Genomic DNA, 22,632 nt, shown 5'->3' on the forward strand with positions numbered 1-22,632 from the left:
GCGACATCCCCCGGTATATTACCTGCTAACTCGGTCGATCACCCGAACGTAACCCGCTGGTTGTGTCGTTGTTGTAGCTTGGACTCGGTTGACCAGAAGGCCTTGCGGTCTAAACACAAAACGCGATTGGCTGGTGAAAAGTCTTTTCAGGAAGTAGTCCGTCGAATTACATTTGCCGACTGAAAATCCTCCTCATGACTAGCTGCACCTGAGATACAAACAGGGTGAGAAAACGTCTTTTTTTATGCTTTAGAGTTTGGTGGCCAAGTTTCAAGTTTATCTAAAATGGCTACAAATGAGCTCGTCATTCTGGTATTCCCGATAGTGGTTAATGCAATGCCCTGTGGTGGTTTGCGACTTAATCTCCAATCAGATGTTTGCTACAACTGAGATAAGTCAACTTTAGCCATTAATGGTTACTTGAAAGAAAGGTTTCATGCCAACAGAAGCAGTTTATGTGATATATCAGAGGAGCAGGCATAGAAAATTTACATCAGGCATCTTGATGACTTGCAAAACTGTTTTGTCATTGATTTCCTCATAGATTGCCCAAACCAGTTTGCTCTATATCTGCCTCTCTTTCTTGCACTTCTTCTCAGTTATTCTTTTGTTCTGATACTGCTGTCATGGCGGGCAGAAGAGTTGTGGTCTTCCCTTCCTCAGCGGAGCTCGGTCCTGTGCTGGGCCATCTGGTGACGTCTCGGGCTGAGAAGGCCATCTCCTCTCATGGCAGGTTCACCTTGGGGCTCTCTGGAGGAAGCCTTGTGTCCATGCTCAGCAAAGAGCTGCTCGCCATGCCTGAGCTGGACTGCAGCAAGTGGTTGGTGGGTTTCTGTGATGAGCGACTAGTTTCCTTCGACGATCCAGAGAGCACCTATGGGCTGTACAAGGTATCTGTTGTTTGCTATGATTGTGAGTACATTTATTTGAGTTGCTCTGCCACGTCAGGGTGAAATTAAAATTCTTTGATTGTTCTACAGCGTCAGTTGTTCTCCAAGGTCAACATCCCCGATAGTGGAATCTTAACCATTGATTCCTCTTTGCCAGTCACTGAGTGTGCTGAGGATTACACCCGCAAGCTGAAGGAGGTAGGTGTATTTCTTTTACATAAAGAGCACAGTGAGAAAGCTGTCTCGCATGAACACTTGCACACTGTTTTTCAAGGCATCTGGCTGTTGGACTGTTCTAAGCCTCTTGGTGAATTTGCCACAGCTCTGTCTCCTTATGTAATCCTAGACTGACTCCCTGAGGTTGAGATCAGAGCTCTGTGGGGACCATACCATCTACTGCAAGACTTCTTGTTCCTCTTATGGTTCAAGATAGCTCTTTATGACTCTGGCTGTTTGTTTGGGGCTGTTGTCATGCTGATATGTACTGCATGGTTAAAAAAAGTTTCACTTTTGCACAGCACTATATGTTTATTTATCTTAAACATTATAATCATAAATTAAAGGCATGTCTTCTCAGGCTTTAAATATTTTGCAGAAGAAAGTTGAAGGAATTGTTTTTTTTTGTTTTCTCAAACACACAGGTCTTCCCAAATGATGACTTCCCTGTGTTTGACTTATTACTGCTGGGTATGGGGCCTGATGGACACACCTGTTCCCTTTTCCCAGACCACCCTCTCCTGGAGGTGAGGCCTGTAGTCCAGTCCAGCTTTATTTATAGAGCACTTTAAAAAAACACAAGGGACAAAAGTGCCTTCGGTCTTTAGATATATACCTTTGAGCAGTGGTCTCCAGCTCCAGTCCTGGAGAGCCACTGTCCTGCATGTTTTAGATGATTCCTGCTCCAACACACCTGATTGAAATGATCAGCTCATCATCAAGTTCTGCTGAGGTCTGAGGAGACACTAATTTGAATCAAGTGGTTTGGAGCAGGAAACATCTAAAACATGCAGGACAGTAGCTCTCCAGGATTGGAGTTGGAAACCTCTGGCTTAGAAAATCTCTCATATATATGCACAGATCTTGATATTTCGGTTCTATGGATATTATGGTTCTCTCAATGGCACTTTTTAGGGATTTTGCACACTAAAAATGATTGATTTGAGTTTGGATGTACTCTATATTAAGGAAACCAAGAAGATTGTGGCCCCCATCAGTGACTCTCCAAAACCACCACCACAGCGTGTAACGATGACTTTGCCGGTGGTTAATTCTGCACGTTGTGTAGCTTTCATATCAACAGGAGGGAGCAAAGCACCTGTTTTGAAGGTAACATAGAATTATTAAGTTGTTGAACATACAAAACTCAAATTCTGAATTTTATAATAAATTTAGACTAGATTAAGTTCCATTAAATACAAGGTAGAAATAAAATGGAACACAAGTGCATAAAAAAATTAATAGATCAGTTTCTGCAGATTGAGTTTTATGGATCACTCTGGGACTGGACTCCACTGGCCCAGGAGAGATAAAACATTAACTTCACTGGTGTATTCAATCACGGTGACCGCTTTCTTGCAGGAAGTGCTGGAGGGTAGAGAGGGTCCAGCGTTTCCAGCAGCCCGTGTTGTCCCGACTAACGGCGAGCTGTTCTGGCTTGTTGATGACCCCGCAGCTGCCTCCTTAACAATCCAGGTCGAGAGGCTGGGCTCAGGGGCAAAACTGTAGGGCTTTTTTTCCTCCTCTCAACACTCGTGTGAAGAACTAATGAAGAGACAGGAAAATAGTGCAGAACATTCCTATTGTCATATGAAAGTGTAATTGGTTTACACAGTTGAGATAGTAACATAGATGCTGCAGTGTGTTTGCAGTTTAGCTTTATTGGGATGATGTTTAAAGTCCCTCTCCACAATGTTTTTACTAATTGTTACTTCAGTTGGATGTTTGCATGCTCATGCAGAATAATGGGTGTCTGTGCAACATGCTCCAGTGATGTTGAAACAACTGCAAAGTGGAAGGCAGTCAAACTTAAAAATAAGTTGGGTATTTTTACAGTGAAAAACCATAATAAGGTAAAAGTTGTTTTCTTTCTTTTTCAATCCACGTGGAGTACTTCTCATTGTCTTTGAATATGGGATATGGGTGGACCATTTTTTTTTTTTTTGGAGGGGACTGAACATCTGGGAAACCCGATCTTCACAAAACTGACCTGCGTTACGTTCACAGCCTTTGGAAACTATAAAACCATCTTATTTGTCAGCGAAAATCAGCACTTAATTGAAACTTGGGTTTATGTTGACTCCTCGTCATCCCCATGTTCGCCAGCAACTAAAATAAATAAATCAGATGTCAACGAAACACTCCCCCTCTGTCGTTACTACCCGCCCGTCCCCTTTAAGATCGTCCTTCCCCTTTAAAGCTCAACTTCTCCGTGTAGTCTCATCAGGAGCAGCTTTCCTGTCATGACCGCGAAAAGTGAAGAGGAGACTCTCCGGTAGTGTCACATTAGTTTTTATTATTCGAAACACTCGTTTATTTACTGTGCCGATGGGGCGGGCAGAGCTGGCCTGGCTCCCCGGCGCGCTGCTGCCCCTGCTGCTGACCTGCTGCAGCCCTGCCCGGGGATACTTCGCGGAGGAGCGCTGGAGCCCGGAGTCCCCGCTGCTGGCTCCCCGGCTGCTGCTGGCCCTGATCTGCAGAAACTCCGAGCACTCTCTGCCCTATTTCCTCGGCACGATTGAACGCCTCAACTATCCCAAGGACCGCATGGCTCTGTGGTAAGTTTGTACAAAGAAACGCTCCTTGTCTCCGCCTGAGGAGCAAAGCCGAGTCATTTTCTGGAGTCTGCGTCGCTGATTGCACAGGGCAGCTGGGGGGAGGTGGGGGGAGGCGGGGCGGACCCTCAGAGAATGACCGAACATTAATTACAACAGTGGGGACGTTGTGCTGCTCATCTGAAGGAAAAAGAAAAGGAGCAGTGTTACAGTTCAGACTGACAGCAGCCTCACTGTGTGTCGGACAGAGGTGAACACATCTGGACACCGCTCCTCATCTGAAGAGGCACGCATCGATCTGTATACGTGGAGGGGAGGGGACCGACCCATTTGGCCACGAGGGGAGCTCTATGTTTTATCATATACTTGTGTGTGTGTGTGTGTGTGTCTCTCCACCAACACACACACATCTCCCCCACCTCATATCATCTCCTCATTACCAGGGTTTACGATCTGATATGATTAACTGAATGTGACCAGCTTCTTTCCTACAATGTAATGGCCAGATTTGAATACTTTGTCCACATGCCAAGTTATAATGGGTCACCATGGCTCAGTAGTCTTGTGATATGGCCTGCAGTTCTCCAGGCCCAACATGGTCGCATGGTTCCCAAAGCTCAACCTTCCAAAACAATTATCAAATAGTCTTGCAAACTGATGTTATGGGCAGTGTTAACAGCTGTCTACCTTCCTCAAAAATGAAAGGGAGGTGTTCGTCATTTAATAACCGAACAACATGCTCCGACAGCCCACTCGTGCTTTTTTCCCCCTCTGAGCTCTGAGGCCTCCAGGTAGTCATGGAAACAACTGAAAGAGCTGCACCTTTCATTCACTAACATGAACAGTTTTCACTCATTAAGTGGCATAATGTGGGTGAGAGAGTTCATTTCTTCTCTCTTTTTTTTTTTTTTTTGGTGGTTAAATGCTTGTTTGAATATGCTTCAGTGAGGGGCTGTTGTGTTTCTGCAGCCCAGTGAGCCACAAATTGAAAATGCAACTATCTGTGATGTAAACACTACATGCTCTGAAATTCTCTCTCTCTCTCTCTCTCTCTCTCTCTCTCTCTCTCTCTCTCTCTCTCTCTCTCTCTCTCTCTCTCAGGCCTCTTACAGCTGCTTGCATTCAGGCCAAAGCCTCAAAATCTGAATCAGCTAGACTGTGATTTAAAACTTTGATGTCTGCAATTAGCCCATTTCTTCTTCACCAAAGCAAAGATAGACCAGATTTAAGGAAAACATTAAACGTTGAAGTATCTTTGGAGCAAGTACTGTATGATTCCAGCTGAACCTGAGTCCGTGCAGTTCAGTTTGTGGATTTAGACAGCTGCAAGGAGCATGATGTTCTCACACATCCATGTGGAACCTCTTGCGTGGTTAAAGGAGGAAAGTATGTCAGGTCTCACACATGGCTTCATCCAGCTTCAATAATTTCCTTTTGTTACAATCTACTGCAGATGAAGGTTTTACTTCTGCAATTAAGTTTCAGTTTTTATTTCCTTCATGTAAGATTCCTCAAAATATGATGAACTGCACAAAAAATTGTTGTATAGTCTTGTCCTGTTGTGGCAGTGTATCTTTATCACTTGTGTCAGTTCCCATAGCTGCAGACAATAAGGGTTATACAACTTAACACAAAGCTATTGTCATTTGAGTCTTGGTATCACCTTTCCACTCTTTGTCTCTACAGCAGCAATGCCACATTCAGTCAGTGTCACAGTTTTACTTTCCTTGACCGTAGTTGTTGATTATGTTCACTCCCTCTGATGTCCAGTGCACTTAATTCTAATTACTTACATTTGCTGTGTATTGACAGGGTAGCAACCGATCATAACAAGGACAACACCACAGCCATTCTGCGTGACTGGCTCGTCAATGTGCAGAACCTTTACCACAATGTAGAATGGAGGCCTAAAGAAGAACCCTGGTTGGTAATTTAAAGAGGATTGTGGTGCTGAAAAGGTTCATAATGCCAATTAAAGCAGTTAAAGTGTGCAACTCTCTCCTGCAGGCGTTATGCTGACGAAGAAGGTCCCAAGCACTGGACCGACCCCCGTTACGAACACGTTATGAAGCTTCGGCAAGTGGCCCTGGAGACAGCTCGTGAGATGTGGGCGGACTACTTCATGGTAGGCCAACAAAACTGCTCTTTACAGGCACAAAAAGCACAGTAAAAACTTTGCTATTTTCAGAACGGAGCCTGTGCTTCGACCCAGACTGTCTTTATTGTTCAATAGCAGCAGAAGGATAAGTACAGACTTAAGTCCGAGGCGCCGTCACATTTGTAATTTAAGCAGCTGGAATGGTGTCGAAAATTTACCCACTTATGTTTTTCTGCCTGTTATGGTTAAAGTGCGTCTGGTCTGGCACAGCTGGATCCATAAACTAAGGAAAAAATTGACTCAACGTGAACTGTATTTTAAAATGCAGAACTGTTTCTCTTTTCATATTCCCCAGCCCAACCCATTTCGAGTTTCAGTGGGGTATAATTTTGAAGCAAAGTGCATCCAGAGTTGCAATAATTTTGCTGTGCTTTTTTCTTTTTTTTTTTTTGTCAACTCTCATAATCTTTTCCCTTTTTTTTTTTTTATTTTTGTTTCTGTCTGAATTTAAACTTAATAACCTGTAACGTTTCCTCGGTCTACATTACACTTTTTACAGTTCACCTTCTTTTCTTTGCCTAGCTGGTGGACTGTGATAACCTCCTCACCAATCCCAATGTGCTCTGGAAGCTCATGAAGGAGAATAAAACCATTATCGCACCAATGCTTGAATCCCGTGCTACCTATTCTAACTTCTGGTGTGGAATGACCTCGCAGGTACCTTGCTGATGACAGGGTGTAAACAATTCTTAATGTCACATATTTCCCAAAACAGCTTGGCTGCTTTAATGACTGCTATCAGGTTCTCAAGTTGAACTCAACTGCTCATCAACTCTGCCTCTACAGGGATACTACAAGCGCACCCCTGCCTACATACCCATAAGGAAGCAGGTGCGTAAGGGCTGCTTTGCTGTACCCATGGTCCACTCCACCTTCCTAATAGACCTCAGGAAAGAGGCATCCAGGCAGCTGGCTTTTCACCCGCCACACCCAGACTATAGCTGGGCCTTTGATGATATCATTGTGTTTGCCTTCTCTGCTCGGATGGCAGGTATTATACCGTTCAGTGCGTAAATCGAAACTTTTCCAAACCTTTTCACCTAAAATATTTCGAATATATTTCCATCTACTTTTCTTTACAGAAGTGCAAATGTTTGTATGCAACAAGGAGACCTATGGTTACTTTCCTGTGCCCCTTCGATCCCATAATACTTTGGAAGATGAAGCAGACAGTTTCTTGCACTGCCTGTTAGAGGTTAATGGTGAGTATCTTACATTCAGACTGAGGGCTTTACTCCTGATCCACCCGCCTTTTTTCCACCAGCTTTAGTTCTATATTCTACCTTCTATTCTTTCACCTGATGATAACTTTCAGCTTAGGTTTCTATGTAACATTTATACCATTTCTGCATCCATCTTCCCTCTTACTGTGTAGTGCGAAATTCCCCAGTGATGCCCTCCAAATACATACCTGTCCCTAGAAAACACCCTGACAAAATGGGCTTTGATGAGGTGAGTCAAGAGTGATGTGAAGATGGAATCTGCAAAAATGGCCCCCTGTCCACTTCTGTGCTAAATGCTTCCCCCTGCTGTTTGAAGTCTGCCATGTCCCTGATTGGTTCTGCTGTTGACCTATTTGCAGGTATTTATGATAAATTTAGAGAGGCGGACAGACCGCAGAGACCGCATGCTGAGGACTTTGTACCAGCAGGAAATCAACTGTAAAGTCGTTGCAGCTGTAGATGGAAAGTAAGTTCACTATGCTAAATGAATACTTGATGCATATTCAGTACTCGGTTATCACACATGCATCTGCCCATTGACATTTCTTGTTTTCTGACTTTTTTTTCTCCATCACGCTTTCAGAGCGATGAATATCAGTGAAATTCATGCACTGGGCATCCACATGCTCCCTGGATACAGCGACCCCTATCATGGTCGTCCACTCACTAAAGGGGAGCTTGGGTGCTTCCTTTCCCACCATAAAATCTGGAAAGAGGTAAACATTGGCCTAGCATGCAAACATTTGGGAAGCGGAAAGATAAGCGGCTAACTGACAAACTATGTTTGACCTCAGATCGTGGAGCGACAATTGCACACCTCATTGGTGATTGAAGACGACCTGCGTTTTGAGGTCTTCTTCAAACGTCGCCTGATGAACTTGATAAGTGAGGTGGAGGATGAAAGACTAGAGTGGGATCTGATGTGAGTTTGTTCTTCTTTCACAATCGGTAACTGGGATTCCATAAGTTTGCTTTTGCTTCTTATTTAAGCTTTTGTGTTTCTTTCAAATAGTTACATTGGTCGGAAGAGAATGCAGGTGGATCACCCAGAGAAAGCAGTGCCTAATATACACAATTTGGTGGAAGCGGACTATTCATACTGGACACTAGGTTATATGATATCACTACAAGGTGCAGAGAAGCTTCTGAAAGCAGAACCACTAAAGAGGATTTTGCCAGTGGATGAGTTTCTTCCTATTATGTACAATAAGCATCCTGTGTAAGTGTTTTTCAACCCAAATTACAAGTGCACATGCTTGATTATATAAATCTGCTGAAGAGATTTCCTTATTTGGTCTGACTTGGTTCTTCTGTATATTCATTTCCCTCCACAGGTCTGATTATATGGAGCAGTTTGAAAGCAGGGACCTGAAAGCATTTTCCGCAGAGCCTCTTCTGGTATATCCAACACACTACACAGGCGACCCAGGCTACATCAGCGACACCGAGACCTCCACAGTTTGGGACAATGACAAGGTCCGTACAGACTGGGACAGAGCGCGCTCAGGAAAAACTCAGGAACAGGCTGAGATCAGCACCAATGCCCAGAACTCAGATGTGCGGCAATCTGCTTTGGACAGCACTGCACGGGACGAACTATGAGAGGAACCAAATGGGAGCCCTGAGAAATTCAGAGGTGCACATATCAAACTACCGTAAATTTTAATCATGTTTCATCTTTGGTACTTAAGTTTGCATTCAAGCAGGGATGTGACATCAATGTTAGTAGGAAGATTTCACCCACCCACATGTGTCAAGTGAGAAGGGATCAGTTTTTTGATTATGTTTTCTATCAGGTTGTAGTTTTTACTTTAGAAAGGTTCTAGACTTGCCATTTGGAATGGCATTTGCAGTACCCAGCTTCTCTCTGTCATACAGAAATTTACCTATATAAATATATATATATATATTAGGAAAGAATGCAATTGGACTGTTAGATTTTAGCCACTGGACAATTAACTTTGTCCAATTTTGACATTACACTGTGAAATTCTTTTTTTTTTTTTTTTATACATTTCTTAATTGGGAATTAAGCAAGAAAAATCAAGATTTAACTTAAGCCTTGAATCAGTGACCGTTATTCTGAATTCAATGATTTCTGCTGTCACAAGGAGAAATATCTGCATGTTTTTTTTTAGTTTTGATCTTTAGTATCTTCTCCTTATACATTTCGTATTTCTGGGTTTTGAATGATCACTAGCCACCACTTCAGACGCTGTCATAAGAGCTTCACGATCACCAAACAAAACTACGCATGAACAATCGCCGCCAATCCACAATATATATAAATGCTGTGATGTACGTGCCAACACAAGGGCATTATTTCTGTGTCACATGTCACTTTTGTCTCATTTGTTTGCCGGCTAATGTAACCAAAAGGCTGTTAACATGGTAATAAGCGGGACAAACCACTGTACACGCCTCAAACTTGATATTTGGGAGGGGCATGGCGCTTATGCCCAACCATAGGCACAGATCAGTCTCTCCACCTTATAATAATCCTCAGCTATATCTGAATTTTAGGATTTTTGTGTGTTCAAGACTTGATGAAAAGTTGGGATCATCTTGCTTTTACATATTTATTTCGTCATGGTTTCTCCACTCCGTGGCTCCTGACAAGTTTTCCTCTAAGGTACCGATGGGAGATGTTCACCCCCTGATTTGCGCCAATATGTTAATGGTGAATTGTGCCAACAAAGAATAAAATCTTTTATTTTTAAAGAGAAGTTGAACTTGAATGCTTTTGTTGTTACAAGATGTGCAGTGCCAGTCATAGGTTTGGACACACTTTCCTTTTCCTTTTTGTGAAAGTGTGTCCAGACCTTTGATTGATACTGTTTGTTACCATGGCGGCCCTAACATATTCTCTGCTGGTTGTGTCATTAAACTCGATGTACACAGTCGTTAAATAGCATGAACATACAGAGAGCAAGTGATGTCCCTTCTCTGTGCAAAGACAGCATGCTTAAAGGGTTTAAGACTAATATCAGTGTGTCATTGTGTGTTAACTGGCTTTGTTATAGGACTATATAGTGAGGCCTCTATAAAACCTTGTGCACACTGTGAGCCGTGGCTGTGTACAACCAGGTAATACATTTATACATAATTGCTGTTTAGCCTATTCTCACATGTGATTGTGATTGATAACCAAGTGGTAGTGTGTTCTACTCGCTCTCTATTTTAACTGGTAACAGCCAAGTTGTTAAATAATACCAGTTGGAGAACATTTATTTATGTCAGGGTTTTCCGTGTTTAGAAAACTACGCTCTAAGAGCTCTCCCTTTGCTCTCATGGGGCCATTAGACACAAACAAAAGGGTCTTAGGATGGTCAAATGAAGATAAATGGACATAGTTTTAATTTCACACTTAAGTCATTCTGTTTTTAATCTAATCTATTCAAATATTTTCTGCAAGTAAGTATGCAGGCTGATGAAAGAAGAGCAAATGAGTATCAACTCATTTATTTAGTACGTAAATAATTTGTAGAATGATTCATATTAATGTTAAGGATAAGCTCCTCTTGTTACATCATGAGTGGTTAATACCAACAGTTTGTTTAAATGTGCGTACAAACTGTTTACGCTGTTACCCACAACAAGGTAAGAAACTTTTTTTTTTTTTTTTTTTCCCTCCAAACCAAGACAAGACTAACTAAAAAAGGTGGCAACTTCTGCTGTGCTTAGTGTGACATTGTAGGTGGGGCCTGTAGAGACGGGGACATATACTTCCTCTTCCCGTGCTGGTGAAAATGTTGGCCAACCTCCACTGCAACAGAGGAAGATCATTTGTGCGAGCACAAACGGCAGAAGGCTCACTGCATGCTAGGAAATTTACCATCAGTGTGTCAGTGCATGTTCACGCTGCAGAGCAGATTTCCTGCCACCTCAACTACACGGTTTCTTATTGTGCTGTGTAGTGTGACCTTCAGGGCAGATGTGTGAGTGGTGTTGGTAAGAGTCTTGTTTAGTGCAGAAATGGAAGAAGATAAAGTGGCAAGCCAGGGTTCATCTCAGGCCACAGGTGAGAACAAAGACTGTTTTGAGGTCATTTTTGAGGAAGTGTCACCTTTATACGTCATGTACAGAACCTCTAGACAATTGTCGTTGAATTAACTGAAACTGTGTGGCTTAATTTGTTTTAGAAAACCCCTTGAAACCCTGTCACAGATGTACTTTTCTTCCCCAGTTAAGATCATTTTTAGATGCATGAATTGTTACGTGCTGAAATTTGCCGCAATCACTCTTGTGACTCTGTAACATTAGTGTGTGTCTGTGGCTGCGTGAAAATATTAAATGTACAATGTGGCTGGATATTCTTTAACAGTGTGCCTGACATGTATCTCAGGGTTGTGGTTTTGTGCGTTTCCTCAAAGTGAAATGAGGACTGGCGAATTTGCTGAATTTATATTTTGCATTTGTACTTTTATTTAATATGGCATGCACGCCTTCAATCTTTGTGTTAAGCAAAGAATAGAAATGAACTTAAAGTGTCACTGAGAGCGTTGTGACCAAAGGTGCAACTTCTCAATCTAAATCTCAATCTAAAATATTTGCATTATGGTTCCGATTCCGATTCTGGAACTCACTGCAGTGTGATTTTAAATTCATGCAAATCTGTTTGCAGCATTTAAGATATTGCAGCTATACAACAAAAAAACTGTTACTTTGTGCGGGCATTTTACTTTCCACTCACTTCTCATTGTACTGAAACACCGCTCGTGTGCAAAACAAGGACTTTATGTTCATTATGGGATGTGACACAAATTGCAAGCAGGATGTGGTTGACCAAAATGAAGACATCTCTGAGAGAGTGGGAGAGTGCAAGAGAGAGCGAGAGATAGCTTTTTCTAATTTTTTGCATCACTTGTAAATCCACAGGTTTTAGCCTTTTTTCGGACTCTTAGAAAACTGTTCAATCGCTGGCGGAGAATTAGTCTGAGTTTGTGTTCTCAAAAAGCACCACATCATTCCGCATTATAGTTTAAGCTTATGGTCAGTCAAAGACGTTTCTTTCTCAGAAATGTAAAGGAAACACTGCCACAATTTGGTTCAGGTGACGAACTGTCTCTCTTTACATTTGTTATCATGTTCCGCATTAGACATTTTTGACAAGCAGATCAGTAGTGCAGTATTAAAATACCTAATCTTCAATGATCACTTCAGCAACATGTGACAACTGGAAAGCATGTCAGAGCTCTGTGGCTTACCACCACACCATACCTATATATTTTTATTCTTCTTCTTTGTAGCTTTACGGAATAAAATAAAATAAAAAATAAAAAAAAACATTATTTGGTGAAGTGAACTGCAATCTATTCGTGCATGCGGAACTTAATATTTTTTGTTCGCGTCTTCGCAACATCTTTAAAGACTTTGGTTTGGCTTTGCATTTGTGTGTTACAGTGTGTCTCTCTGGTGTGTGTGGTGTTGGAGATAGTATTTTGTGATCTTGAATCTACAATGTCTGCATTTTTATTTTATGTATCCTAACTTTCCCACTTCTCTTTGTAGATGTGAGGAAGATGCACCCTAAATCTGAAACCAAGAGATACAGCGAGATCTTCAGAGATTTTGATAATCTTGATTTATCTTTAATCTCTGCGTAAGTATTTTACATTCATTGCACCAGGGTAGGACCCCATGTTTGTCATGTCTTCTTCATTACTCTTCTGTTTGCTTCTGATCTGAATACTGTGATGGAAACACAGCGGTGAGTTAAGAGTCACTCAAAGACGCTTTACCTTTCATTATATTTTATTTCAATGGAGCAAGTTTTCAGCATCAAGTTTAATTAGTACTTTTTTCCAACAACCCATGGAAACATTGACTTGTAACATAATCTGTGGACATTTTAAAGTAGCAGCAGTGAAGTAAACTGGCAAACACATATATATGAATCTCCTGTAGCTGGAAATGCACTCTTAGGACTTTCTGTGCATTTGGTGGGTCAGGCACATCTGTCTGCTGCTGGTAGAAGGGGAGTTTGTATGTAGTATGTTCTTGGACAAGCCCTGAGAGCTATGAGCTTTTTGTGTTTCTCTCCCAACACATCCTTCTGTGCTCAGGGAGGAGGATCTGCTGGCGGACACCGACACACAGTCTCTCTCAGAGTCCATCTCTGCTGACAGTGGAGAACTCGTAGACCAACACAACGTGTCTGTAAGATATTTCCAAGAAATATCTATGTTGTTGTTGTCAGTTTATCTCTGAAATGATCCCCCTGACTCTACAAACTGGTGACACATGGTGTGTTTTGTGCCCCCCCTAAACAGAGCGAAGATGCATTTACTCCGCAGATACGTTCTGAAGTCAATGAAGCCGATGGACACACATCAGGTAAGATAAGTGACAGGGTGTAAGCTCCCATGTGTGTATCAGTATAGGTCGACTAATCGGCTGCTTATCAACATAAATAGTTCCTTATTGATGACATGCAGAACCTGGTGTCAGTCTGTGACACCTAATTCAGTATCTCCTCAATCTCAACTTGTTGTCTTACAATTGCTAGAGTTGTAAATTCTAATTACTCTGCTGTAACAAGATTAGGATAAAGGCAAGGGATTAAACAGTAGACAGCTGCTCTCCGTTTTTTTTTTTTTTTTTTTTACACGAGACACAAGATGCAGAGGGCTCCTGAAGAAAAAAGAAGTTGTCCGTATTTCACTATCTAAGGCAGCACCATGTTAAAAAAAAAAAACAAAACACTGGGTGACTGGAGAAAAAAGATTCAAGCTAATCACAGTGCTTCAACAAAAGAGGTCACAGACAGAAAGAGATTAGGAATTACAGGAAAAGATTTTAGGGCAACAGTGGGAATAGATAGATGTGTTTCTGATGTCACTCTGCAAAAATAGTGTTTAAAAAGGTGTTAGTCATTTAACCAATTCAGACAAATTGATGGGACAACCATCATTTTCGGTGGTTTCTATTGATTGAGGCTAGATGCCAACGTCCTATTAGGTCACACACCAGGAGGTAAACCTCACTCAATGCTCCTCCAAAGCCTGCCACTCCACAATCTGGACCCGACAAGGATAATCCCCAGGCCAAGTGCTGGGAGCCGTAGCAACGAGGCACAGACGCTGCTTGGAGGCTGATGGCTAAAAGTACTCAGAGGTTTCCCCTAAAGCCAAACATAGAGAGGAGAAGCTAAGCAGTGTCAACCTTGGCATGCAGCATGGCCACAAATCCACCCTTCTTCTGGAATTACCTGTTCTTTCTTGTGGATTTTGCTTGAAGACAGAGAGGAAAATATCGCCCTGTTTGGATTTTTCTACAACTCAACTGGATTTGGCATCAACGTAAAATGAACAGATTGAAATAAAACCTTCTTGTCAGCGTGAGGAGGCGAAGAGAGAAGTTGCAGAAGAATGCACTTTTTTTTCTGCCTTTGCCTGCTTGCTCAGTTAAAAACATAGCTGAATCCTCAGAACTCCACTGATCTGAATCCTCAGATTTGAAGAAGTGAAAGTTCGGGAGGTGCTTTGTGCACTAACCTTTGATAAGACATGTTCGGATAGATTTTAAACCGTGGCATAAAGGTTGTACTGGAAGTAGGGCACAGTGATAAAGAGGAATAGAAAAAGTGGTGCATTTGAGCGACCATGTGATTGTCGCTCAGGCATCATCCACCAATGTTGGTGTGAGTCACAGAGGACGAACCAGAGTGGTTGTCATATCAACACACTGTTGGCCTGATCACAGCTGTGACACGGCGGTCTCCGAGACTGCAGACTGGCTCTGAGTGCCGTTTGTAACGCCCTGCTTCTGAGGCTGACTAGAAGCCTGAGAGGGTGGGGCCAGGCCAAGGGAGGAACAGGGGTCAGGAGGGAAGTTATTAAGCCAAAGCAGTTTGTCTTTGGTCAAAACCCTTCTCTCTCATCACATCCCCTTTCGTGTCCACCAACAATTGCACTTACATGCAAGAGATTTGACACAGAAACCTGGAAACCACAGGATCTTTATTAAGAGGAGCAACCACGGCATCCTGTCCACAGTCATTATTTTCTGTTTTGGTTTTGTGAAAATCAACTTTTCTAAGTGAGCTATGATTATATGTAAGCTGTCCGGTATCTGGAAGCCCAGGGTTGCCGATCTGTAGCAGATAGGTGCTTGTTTGAAGCTGAGGGGTGTTTTAGTCGGGAGAGAGAAGCTGTGGGGTGCAGCCCAGTCTACGCCACGTGATACCCAGAGCACAGCTCCAAGTGTGTGGAGCCTGCAGTTATGCTGATGTACTCCCTCTCAGCCCAGGAAGCAGACCTGGCCCTCTGTCGCTGCGAGGATGGCGTGGAGACAGCACTGCAGTACGCCAAGATGTGGTGCCGCTATGCCAAAGACCTACTTGCCTGGATGGAGAAGAGAATCAGCTTGGGTAAGTGCACACGCAGCTGAGTCAAGCAAACAGAATCCTGTTATGCAGATTATTGTCAGTAGTGTCTCTATCAAGACATCTGTGTTTGCCATGTCAATGCTTTATATATAAACTGTGCACAAAAGTAGAGATAAACGGGGAGATTGCAAAAAAAACACGTTTACTGCCTCGACGTCATCAAGAATTCAGAGCATCAAAAACACTCTTCTGTATCAATTACATGCATTTGTGATTTAGTCATTTATTTACGTAATATAAATGGGTGTGATGCTTCGCAAAGAGGAGAGTCCGTCATAATGTTGGATGTTTGAGGGTGTTGGAGTCACCCCAATGACCCACACACACTGCTCACATACACGCACACACACACACACACACACACACACACACACACACACACACACGCACACACGCGCAGAAAGGATTAGAGAGCAGATTAACTATTTAGACGAGGGTAATAAAGGAGATGGGGCGTTTTTGGCCTGTATAGACTGTGATCAGCTTTGTCAGGAACAATGTTAGGAAATAGATGCAGATGAGCAATACTGGGTGGAGCACAGTCCCAAATTACACACAGTGTAGTAACAGTAAGGGATACCTAATATTAACACTTCAGTGTATGTTATCAAACAAAGAAATGGGATTACACTCCTGTCAAACTCAAGATAGACCAGATTAGGATCTGTAACGCTGAAGAGCAACCACAAGATCCAAAGATGTTTTCTCAGTATCAAATAGAAAAAATTTTGTCATTTTACCTGTTATTGTTCTTTCTCAGTGCAACACACCAAAAAAATGCAGACCAAAGCTTTTTTTTTTTTTTCCAAAGCAAATCAGTTCCACCATCAAGGTCAAAAGAGAAATTCAGGAAATGTCAGAAGGCTGGATGATATCGCCAACTTAGGCAAACATGGAGCCATAAGAACAATATTGAAGCCTCACAGTGATAGCAGTGATATCCAGTTTTTGTGGTTTCCGTAGGTTGACAATCCAGTTGTGTTTGTCTTGTCCTGATGTACAGTATCATGTGCGTAATTGAAGCTGAAGAAAAACTCAACAAGTACTTTTGTTGACAGAGCAAGAATTTGCAAAAAATGTGATGAAGACAGCTGAAGGAGCAAAAGCCAATGTGGCACAGCAGGTACAGTTTTGTTTATTGGATGTGTACCGAGGATATTGCGTTGTTTGTAAGATTTGATCTTTCTCAATTATGTTTACTGTGGAAAAGACATCTAAAGCTCTTCTTGCCTGTGTAGGAAATGATGCCGCTGCAGTACATCTACACTATGGCATTTGAGCAAGACATGAAGAACAGCTTGACAACCAGGAAGACCTCTGACGTCCTGCAAAACCGATGTTACCAAGTAAAGAAATTATTGCACAAAAGTTTTAGATTTAGAAAATCTGTTGAATCTGTCTTGAATCTATTGAAAAAGCAGGTGTGCTGCTGTAACTTTGTTAAGAGCTTAATCTGGTATCTCTCCTGAAGGCTTTGGCTGCTAAGAAGAATGAGATTGACAAGTGGCGCAGAGAGTTTAAGGAGCAATGGGCAAGAGAGAAAAGGAGGATGGTGAGTGGACGGAGAAGCCAGTTTGTGGAAGTCATTTTATTGCGCTGTCAAAATGAATTTCCTCGATTTGAAGGTATTACAGCTGAGTGGATTTCTGGACAAGTACCTTTTACAACTCTACCCATTAAATTCACATCATACTTTCATACTGTAAATTCAAACTAATCTTGGTTAAAAATTTTTTTGTGTTTTCAGAACGAAGCAGTGACAGCTTTTAAGAAGGCTCGGCACCAGTACTTCCAGCGCTGTGATGAGCTTGAAAAGGCGAAAGCTGTCTCTGCTAAAGCTGTGGACGACACGGCCGGAATGAAAACACTGGATAAAAGGAGGAAGTCAAAGGATGAAGCCCAGACTAAGGTGGATACCCTCTGGGTGCACTGTATTGCTTTGAATCATAAAAAAAAACAAAAAAAAAAAAAAAAAACAGAAAGAAAGCCAAAAAGACATTTCAATACGAACAATATATTACATAATATTAGTGTGTTTAATGCGAAAATTCAGAAAATAAGATTTTAAGAAAAATTGTGTTTAGCATTGTCAAGCAGCTCTCCAGTCTTCCTCTTTTCTCCTCCAGGTGACAGAAGCAGAGCTTCAGTACAGACAGTGTGTTACCGATGCGAAGAACCACCAAGATGAGTTAGTGAAGGTCAAGGAGAGAATTATTTCTCACATTCGCAAGCTCATCTGTCAGGGAGACACTGTGCTCAAGGAGGTTTGTATAATGGAAGGAAGCTAAACATTTGTCTTCCTTCTAGCATACTGCACAACAGGTCATGCTGTGCATGAGACATTCAATTCATTTAGTTGGTAACACAATCAGTGACTTGATGCAACATCAATTAGGCATAAATTCAGGTCTGCTCATGTAATTTCTGTTGCAACCGAGAAGTTAAAATGTCAAAGCTGCTTGTATATGAAAGCACAAATTTGCACAATAAATGACGACTGATTGGATGAATCATGTCAAATAAATGCACATCTTTGCGTGAATATAATAGTCTAATTAAGCAAATCTTTGTGATTGGAGATTTTCTCATAATGGAATGAAACAAAGGATTTACATCGCCTTTGAAACAGTCAAAATCTCTGCTCTCTCTCCTCTCTGTATCAGGTCACAGTCAACATGTTTTACTTCCAGCGGCAGCAGACAGAGCCTGTTCCTCTCGGCTATCACAACCTGGAACTAACATGCCGGTCCCTGGAACCCGGCGAACCCTACCTGCTCTACATTCTCAGCAAGCGCCGCCTCGAACAACCCCTCCAAGTATTTAACTTTCAGGAGTATGTGCCACAGGGCAAAGGGTATGAGACACTATTCCCCTGTTCTTATATGTCAAGATGTTTTCAGTCAATGCCAGCTGGCTGAAAGCAGGAAAAAATGCTTGATCTATCTCTACTAAAACTGTATTCATTAAAAAAATTCTATAATCTTTCTAATTTCAAAGGAACAAGCGAAAACCCAGCAATGCTGTAAGTTCTATACATGACTGGTCACCTATGACAGATGACAGCCCCAGAAAATTCAGCGATGGACGTAAGGCCTCCGAAGGATTGTGTATATGATCTAATAACAAACACGCTCTCCATTTAAGTCCAATTTGAGTTTTCACGTGTGTGTTCTGGTCTGTTTTAGGTAAAATAGGGTACCTGGACTATGAGAATATTGGAGGTAGTTTGGAATCTCTGTCCAGTCCAGGTAATAAACAAAGTCCTTATTTGTTTCCATAGCTTCTCTTTTTTTCCCACATAAAAAAAATACACCTTGCTGTGTCGGATTCTCATTCTACTGTTTCTCTGTTCCATCGAAATGCAAAATTGAAGTTAATGTCAATAGGAGGCTGCCGAAAACTGGATCCACTTTGACCGTGTCATCGGATGACCTGGACGAGCGGGATTTGGCGTCAGAGCCAGGTTTGTCACGCACTTTTTATGCATCCGTGAACTCCTCACAGGAGATGTTAACTTACCCCAATCTCTCCTTACAGAGTGTGCTGATGGTGTGCCGATCAAAGCGCGCGCACTTTCACGAGCTGCGCTGACTCACAGACTCAGGAAGATGAAGAGCAAGATGGCCAAGTGCAAGCATTGTGACAACTACATTGTTGTCAGTGGGGTAGAATGTGAAGAGGTATGAGGCCAAATGGTTGAGAGAGACATTTACTCAACATTAAGAGTGTTATTGTAATCGCTTCTCTTGCTTCACTGCACATTCAGTGTGGGATGGCACTGCACAGGAAGTGCATGGAGGTGTGTCAGCTGGAGTGTGAGCACAAGAAGGGGACTGTGTTCGGGGTTGACCTCTCGTTGCTGTCACGCGACAGGCCAGGCGAGGTTCCTTTTGTGGTGCTGCGCTGCACGTCAGAAATTGAAAGTCGCGCACTCACGGTGCAGGTACTGTTTACCACAACACGTTGACTAAAACGTAGAGGTTGTCGAGTTTTAGCTGTATTTTGAAAGTGGTGCCTGCTCCTGTTTCCTCTGAGGGGGTGTATCGTATGAGCGGCTCCAAGCCTCGCATCCAGAAGCTCTGCCAGGCCTTTGAGATCCAAAAGGAACAGGTGGACCTCTCCGATCACTCACCACATGACATCACCTCAATCCTTAAGCACTTCTTCAAGGAGGTACAGCAGTGTTTGCAACGTAAACGTCTCATTTCAGCAGGTTGGCCATGTAAAGAGTTTCTCGTCAACTACAGATCTGACCATTTCTCTCTCTTCTCTCGTCCAGCTCCCAGAGCCCTTACTAACGTTTGACCTGTACAGTGACTTTGTTGCTGTGGGGAAGACCATTCAGCTGCTGAGCGAGAAGGGGGCAATATCAGACACTAATGAAACAATGGAAATCATTCACAACCTCCAAAAGCTACTACAGAAACTTCCACCATACTGCTACAGCACTTTGAAGCACGTCATGTCCCACCTGCAAAAGTGAGCGGATTATAGACGTCTCATTCATCCAACAGATTGATTATTGGAAAGCGTTTTCTTAATTGTCTGCCTTCGCATTAACTTGCCTTTGTCTTAAATATCAAAAAACGACTGAGCTCTCCTTGAATTAGTCTGTTTTCTGTCTTCGCAGAGTGTCAGAAAACAACGAGAACAAAATGTCGCCAAGCAATTTGGGCATCGTGTTTGGGCCAACACTACTGCGCCCTCTCGTGTGTACGGACGTGTCAATGATTGCTCTGCTGGAGACCAGCTACCAGGCTGTGCTCGTTGAGTTTCTCATCACACACCATGACACAGTTTTTGGAATTGAGCAGAGGCCCAGTACGCCCCCTCCCCCTGTCCCCACTGCACCTTTACCAGACACCCCTCCCAGAGCTTCTTGTCCCCTGGATGGGGACGTTTACACAAGAGCAGAACATGAAAAGTCCTCCAGGGAGCGGCCACTCTCAGTAGAGGTAAGTGCTGCGTTCAGGACTTTAGTATCGTTCATGTGACGGCTACTTGAGTTTAAAAGGTACGAGTCAACGCTTGAGCTACTTCTCCTGATGAATTCACCTGTTGCTTTAAGAGCCCTAGCACCTGGCATCTTAACCTCAGGTTTATCGTCGGGATTAACATGCTGGACAGCTGCTGTGCGTCCACTACCCAGCCTGCATGGTCTCCTTTCCAGCTTTCGCTATGTGGTAATTCCACATGTTGTCGATGAACACAGAATAGATTCAGATGGCTCAGAGACAGAAAAATCCAATTGTCTAATTGTTTGAAATGTCCCAAAAAAGGTTTACAATAGTTGAAAAAGGCCAATCTCGTCCCCTATAGCGGTTCAAGGCCTTTTCCCATCACATATCACATCACATCACATGTAAAATACTTATAGAAGTCCACCACTCTGTGTCGTTCCAACAGAGTCGAACAATCAAGAGAGACTCAAGCGAGGGTTATATATCTGACAAGTCTTCATCCAATGAGGCAGTGGACCAGCTGAGCCCTGAAGCCAATCAGAGAGCAGGTAGGCGAGACACAGTGATGGCGCAGTTACCCCTAAGTAGAATAGATAGTATTTGATACATATATATTATGTATTTGTTCTATAGATTCATCAAAATAATGAAGGAATTCAATCCTCGCTGTTGATTCCACAAGTAGTTTCTGGTTGTTAACTATATAACTAAAACTATAACTCACAAGATGTTTCATACAGTAAGTAGTGTTGCAGTAAGTAGCAGCTCGTGTTGCCGGTAGTTTGATCTCATCACTTTATATTTCCTAAGAACCAGAAACTGTGGGTGCAGGGTGCTCACTTTGCTTAACATTTCCTCTAGTTATTTTTAGAAATTTGACTTCCTTACACTTTTTAAGCTTATGCCGTCTAGTTGCAATCATCTGAGTCACGTTGTTTGGCTTTTGTTTTGGCTCATTAGAGGAATTGATTTTGATTGTTTTTAAAGACCCTGTTGATTATATGATAGATTGTGTGGTTACTTTTGGTTCTTGGCTAGATTTCTGCAACATATGACTCTGAGGTTTCATCCCTGCTTCGCTTGCTTTGCTCTTGCTGTGGTTCAGAGCTCTTCTATGTGTGCCTACAACACCAAGCAACTTCCATCAAGTTTATGAAATACAACTGAGGACATGAATATAACAACTTGAAAAGTGGAGTGATGAAATTTGTCTCAAACTTCTGCCAACTATTTTTAAGTTTAGGTTATGTGTTTGTTTGAAACACATGAAAACTATTTGCAGGGACAGCCACATATATTCTCCTCTTTGAACGGGGTTTTCTTGTCCCTCTTCTGTCCCAGTCCTGGCTATAGGAGGGGCAGTCTGTGGTCATCAGGATGAGCCAGTGGGAGAACCAGATTCTGATTTGGGGAATCAACCACACTATCGCTTCACCAGACAGCTTGTGAAGCACCACCGGCATCATAACCCAGGGACCCGACTCTCCAACCCAAGTCGTGCAACAAAAGAGCCTGCAGCCCTGGCGAGGGGCCGCCCTGGTAGTGCTGACAGCAGCCGAAGCTCCTCTCCTGAGTCTGGGACACCGCAGCTTTCCCAAAACGTAGATGTCCACCAACACTCCACCGATGGGCCAGGGGACGCGCCAATAAGCCCACGTGAGGTTGTGCAGTACATGTTGGGGTTGGACTCAACATTTCCATCAACTGTGACATCATCCAGCACGATGCAAGAGTCCTGTCAGGAGGAGGCGGCCGGCTGCCAAGCTGGTTTAAACACAAGCATGTCCGACAACAGACAGCGACTGTGCCATTCGCTTAGGACGCTTCCTGTTGAGCACAACTTGGCGGCACCTGCCCAGAAAATCCTGTCCGGTCTGAGGCTGAGACGCAGCCACTCAGGGAAGGATGAGCAGCTCTTTGTCTGAGGAAAGATGGAAATCAGTGGAGCACATTCACAGGGACATGGCAGATCCCACAGTTATTCAATCATTTCTACCACTATCAACATTCGTGTGGCTATCCAGAAAAAAGAATCCCCTAGTTTACACACAAATATGACCCTTTTAACACAACAGGAATGAAACCCAGTTGATGCTTACCAGGATCCCACGACCTTATTTACCACTAATACTAAGATTTTGATCTGCTGGCCATCTAGGTTTCTAATGTCCACATGGACAAGAGAGGTTTGCGCATTTGATTGTAAGTTTTGAGACTAAGAAGTGTATGAAGTACGTCAT

The 22,632-nt window shown here is 42.8% G+C and overlaps 3 protein-coding genes across 4 annotated transcripts in view; all 3 read left to right on the forward strand.

Moving 5' to 3' along the window:
• The first annotated feature begins 55 nt into the window (after window positions 1-55).
• pgls (6-phosphogluconolactonase) lies at window positions 56-3,219 on the forward strand. 2 transcript variants are annotated; one of them, XM_029508709.1, is made up of 6 exons: window positions 56-224; window positions 600-890; window positions 981-1,088; window positions 1,532-1,633; window positions 2,076-2,216; window positions 2,469-3,219. In XM_029508709.1, the coding sequence occupies exons 2-6, from the start codon at window positions 627-629 to the stop codon at window positions 2,613-2,615; spliced, it is 762 nt and encodes a 253-aa protein (XP_029364569.1). In that variant the 5' UTR covers window positions 56-224; window positions 600-626; the 3' UTR covers window positions 2,616-3,219. The 2 variants fall into 2 exon arrangements, with proteins under 2 accessions (XP_029364569.1, XP_029364570.1); XM_029508710.1 differs by having other exon boundaries at window positions 58-224; window positions 638-890.
• A 76-nt stretch (window positions 3,220-3,295) lies between these two features.
• On the forward strand, window positions 3,296-9,729 carry colgalt1a (collagen beta(1-O)galactosyltransferase 1a). Its single transcript, XM_029508660.1, has 12 exons — window positions 3,296-3,664; window positions 5,474-5,584; window positions 5,669-5,786; window positions 6,342-6,476; window positions 6,606-6,810; window positions 6,902-7,021; window positions 7,195-7,271; window positions 7,402-7,508; window positions 7,626-7,758; window positions 7,837-7,964; window positions 8,055-8,261; window positions 8,377-9,729. Exons 1-12 carry the CDS (start codon window positions 3,435-3,437, stop codon window positions 8,642-8,644), a joined length of 1,839 nt encoding a protein of 612 aa, XP_029364520.1. The 5' UTR covers window positions 3,296-3,434; the 3' UTR covers window positions 8,645-9,729.
• A 1,080-nt stretch (window positions 9,730-10,809) lies between these two features.
• The window catches only part of gmip (GEM interacting protein), a 12,783-nt gene continuing 960 nt past the window's right edge, over window positions 10,810-22,632 (forward strand). Inside the window, exons 1-21 of the mRNA XM_029508646.1 lie at window positions 10,810-11,063; window positions 12,554-12,644; window positions 13,108-13,201; window positions 13,315-13,378; window positions 15,288-15,413; window positions 16,490-16,554; window positions 16,670-16,777; window positions 16,903-16,983; window positions 17,179-17,340; window positions 17,558-17,695; window positions 18,095-18,285; window positions 18,429-18,517; window positions 18,617-18,679; window positions 18,805-18,894; window positions 18,969-19,111; window positions 19,198-19,374; window positions 19,467-19,604; window positions 19,711-19,910; window positions 20,062-20,386; window positions 20,838-20,940; window positions 21,734-22,632. The exon at window positions 21,734-22,632 is cut by the window's right edge and continues 960 nt beyond it. Coding sequence (XP_029364506.1) covers window positions 11,018-11,063; window positions 12,554-12,644; window positions 13,108-13,201; window positions 13,315-13,378; window positions 15,288-15,413; window positions 16,490-16,554; window positions 16,670-16,777; window positions 16,903-16,983; window positions 17,179-17,340; window positions 17,558-17,695; window positions 18,095-18,285; window positions 18,429-18,517; window positions 18,617-18,679; window positions 18,805-18,894; window positions 18,969-19,111; window positions 19,198-19,374; window positions 19,467-19,604; window positions 19,711-19,910; window positions 20,062-20,386; window positions 20,838-20,940; window positions 21,734-22,317 — 3,078 coding nt within the window. The 5' untranslated portion in view covers window positions 10,810-11,017 and the 3' untranslated portion in view covers window positions 22,318-22,632. The remainder of the gene's footprint in view (window positions 11,064-12,553; window positions 12,645-13,107; window positions 13,202-13,314; window positions 13,379-15,287; window positions 15,414-16,489; window positions 16,555-16,669; window positions 16,778-16,902; window positions 16,984-17,178; window positions 17,341-17,557; window positions 17,696-18,094; window positions 18,286-18,428; window positions 18,518-18,616; window positions 18,680-18,804; window positions 18,895-18,968; window positions 19,112-19,197; window positions 19,375-19,466; window positions 19,605-19,710; window positions 19,911-20,061; window positions 20,387-20,837; window positions 20,941-21,733) is intronic.

This window comes from Echeneis naucrates, chromosome 8, assembly GCF_900963305.1.
Source record: "Echeneis naucrates chromosome 8, fEcheNa1.1, whole genome shotgun sequence".
Taxonomy (NCBI): domain Eukaryota; kingdom Metazoa; phylum Chordata; class Actinopteri; order Carangiformes; family Echeneidae; genus Echeneis; species Echeneis naucrates.

What these genes read in the sequence shown, in the direction of transcription:
- pgls (XM_029508709.1), top strand. Translation starts at nt 627, where the DNA reads ATGGCGGGCAGAAGAGTTGTGGTCTTCCCTTCCTCAGCGGAGCTCGGT. An exon ending in GCACCTATGGGCTGTACAAG is followed by an intron (nt 891 to 980) that starts GTATCTGTTGTT and finishes ATTGTTCTACAG; the next exon opens with CGTCAGTTGTTCTCCAAGGT. An exon ending in CAGACCACCCTCTCCTGGAG is followed by an intron (nt 1,634 to 2,075) that starts GTGAGGCCTGTA and finishes CTCTATATTAAG; the next exon opens with GAAACCAAGAAGATTGTGGC.
- colgalt1a (XM_029508660.1), top strand. Translation starts at nt 3,435, where the DNA reads ATGGGGCGGGCAGAGCTGGCCTGGCTCCCCGGCGCGCTGCTGCCCCTG. An exon ending in GGTGTGGAATGACCTCGCAG is followed by an intron (nt 6,477 to 6,605) that starts GTACCTTGCTGA and finishes CTGCCTCTACAG; the next exon opens with GGATACTACAAGCGCACCCC. An exon ending in CTTCTCTGCTCGGATGGCAG is followed by an intron (nt 6,811 to 6,901) that starts GTATTATACCGT and finishes TTTTCTTTACAG; the next exon opens with AAGTGCAAATGTTTGTATGC.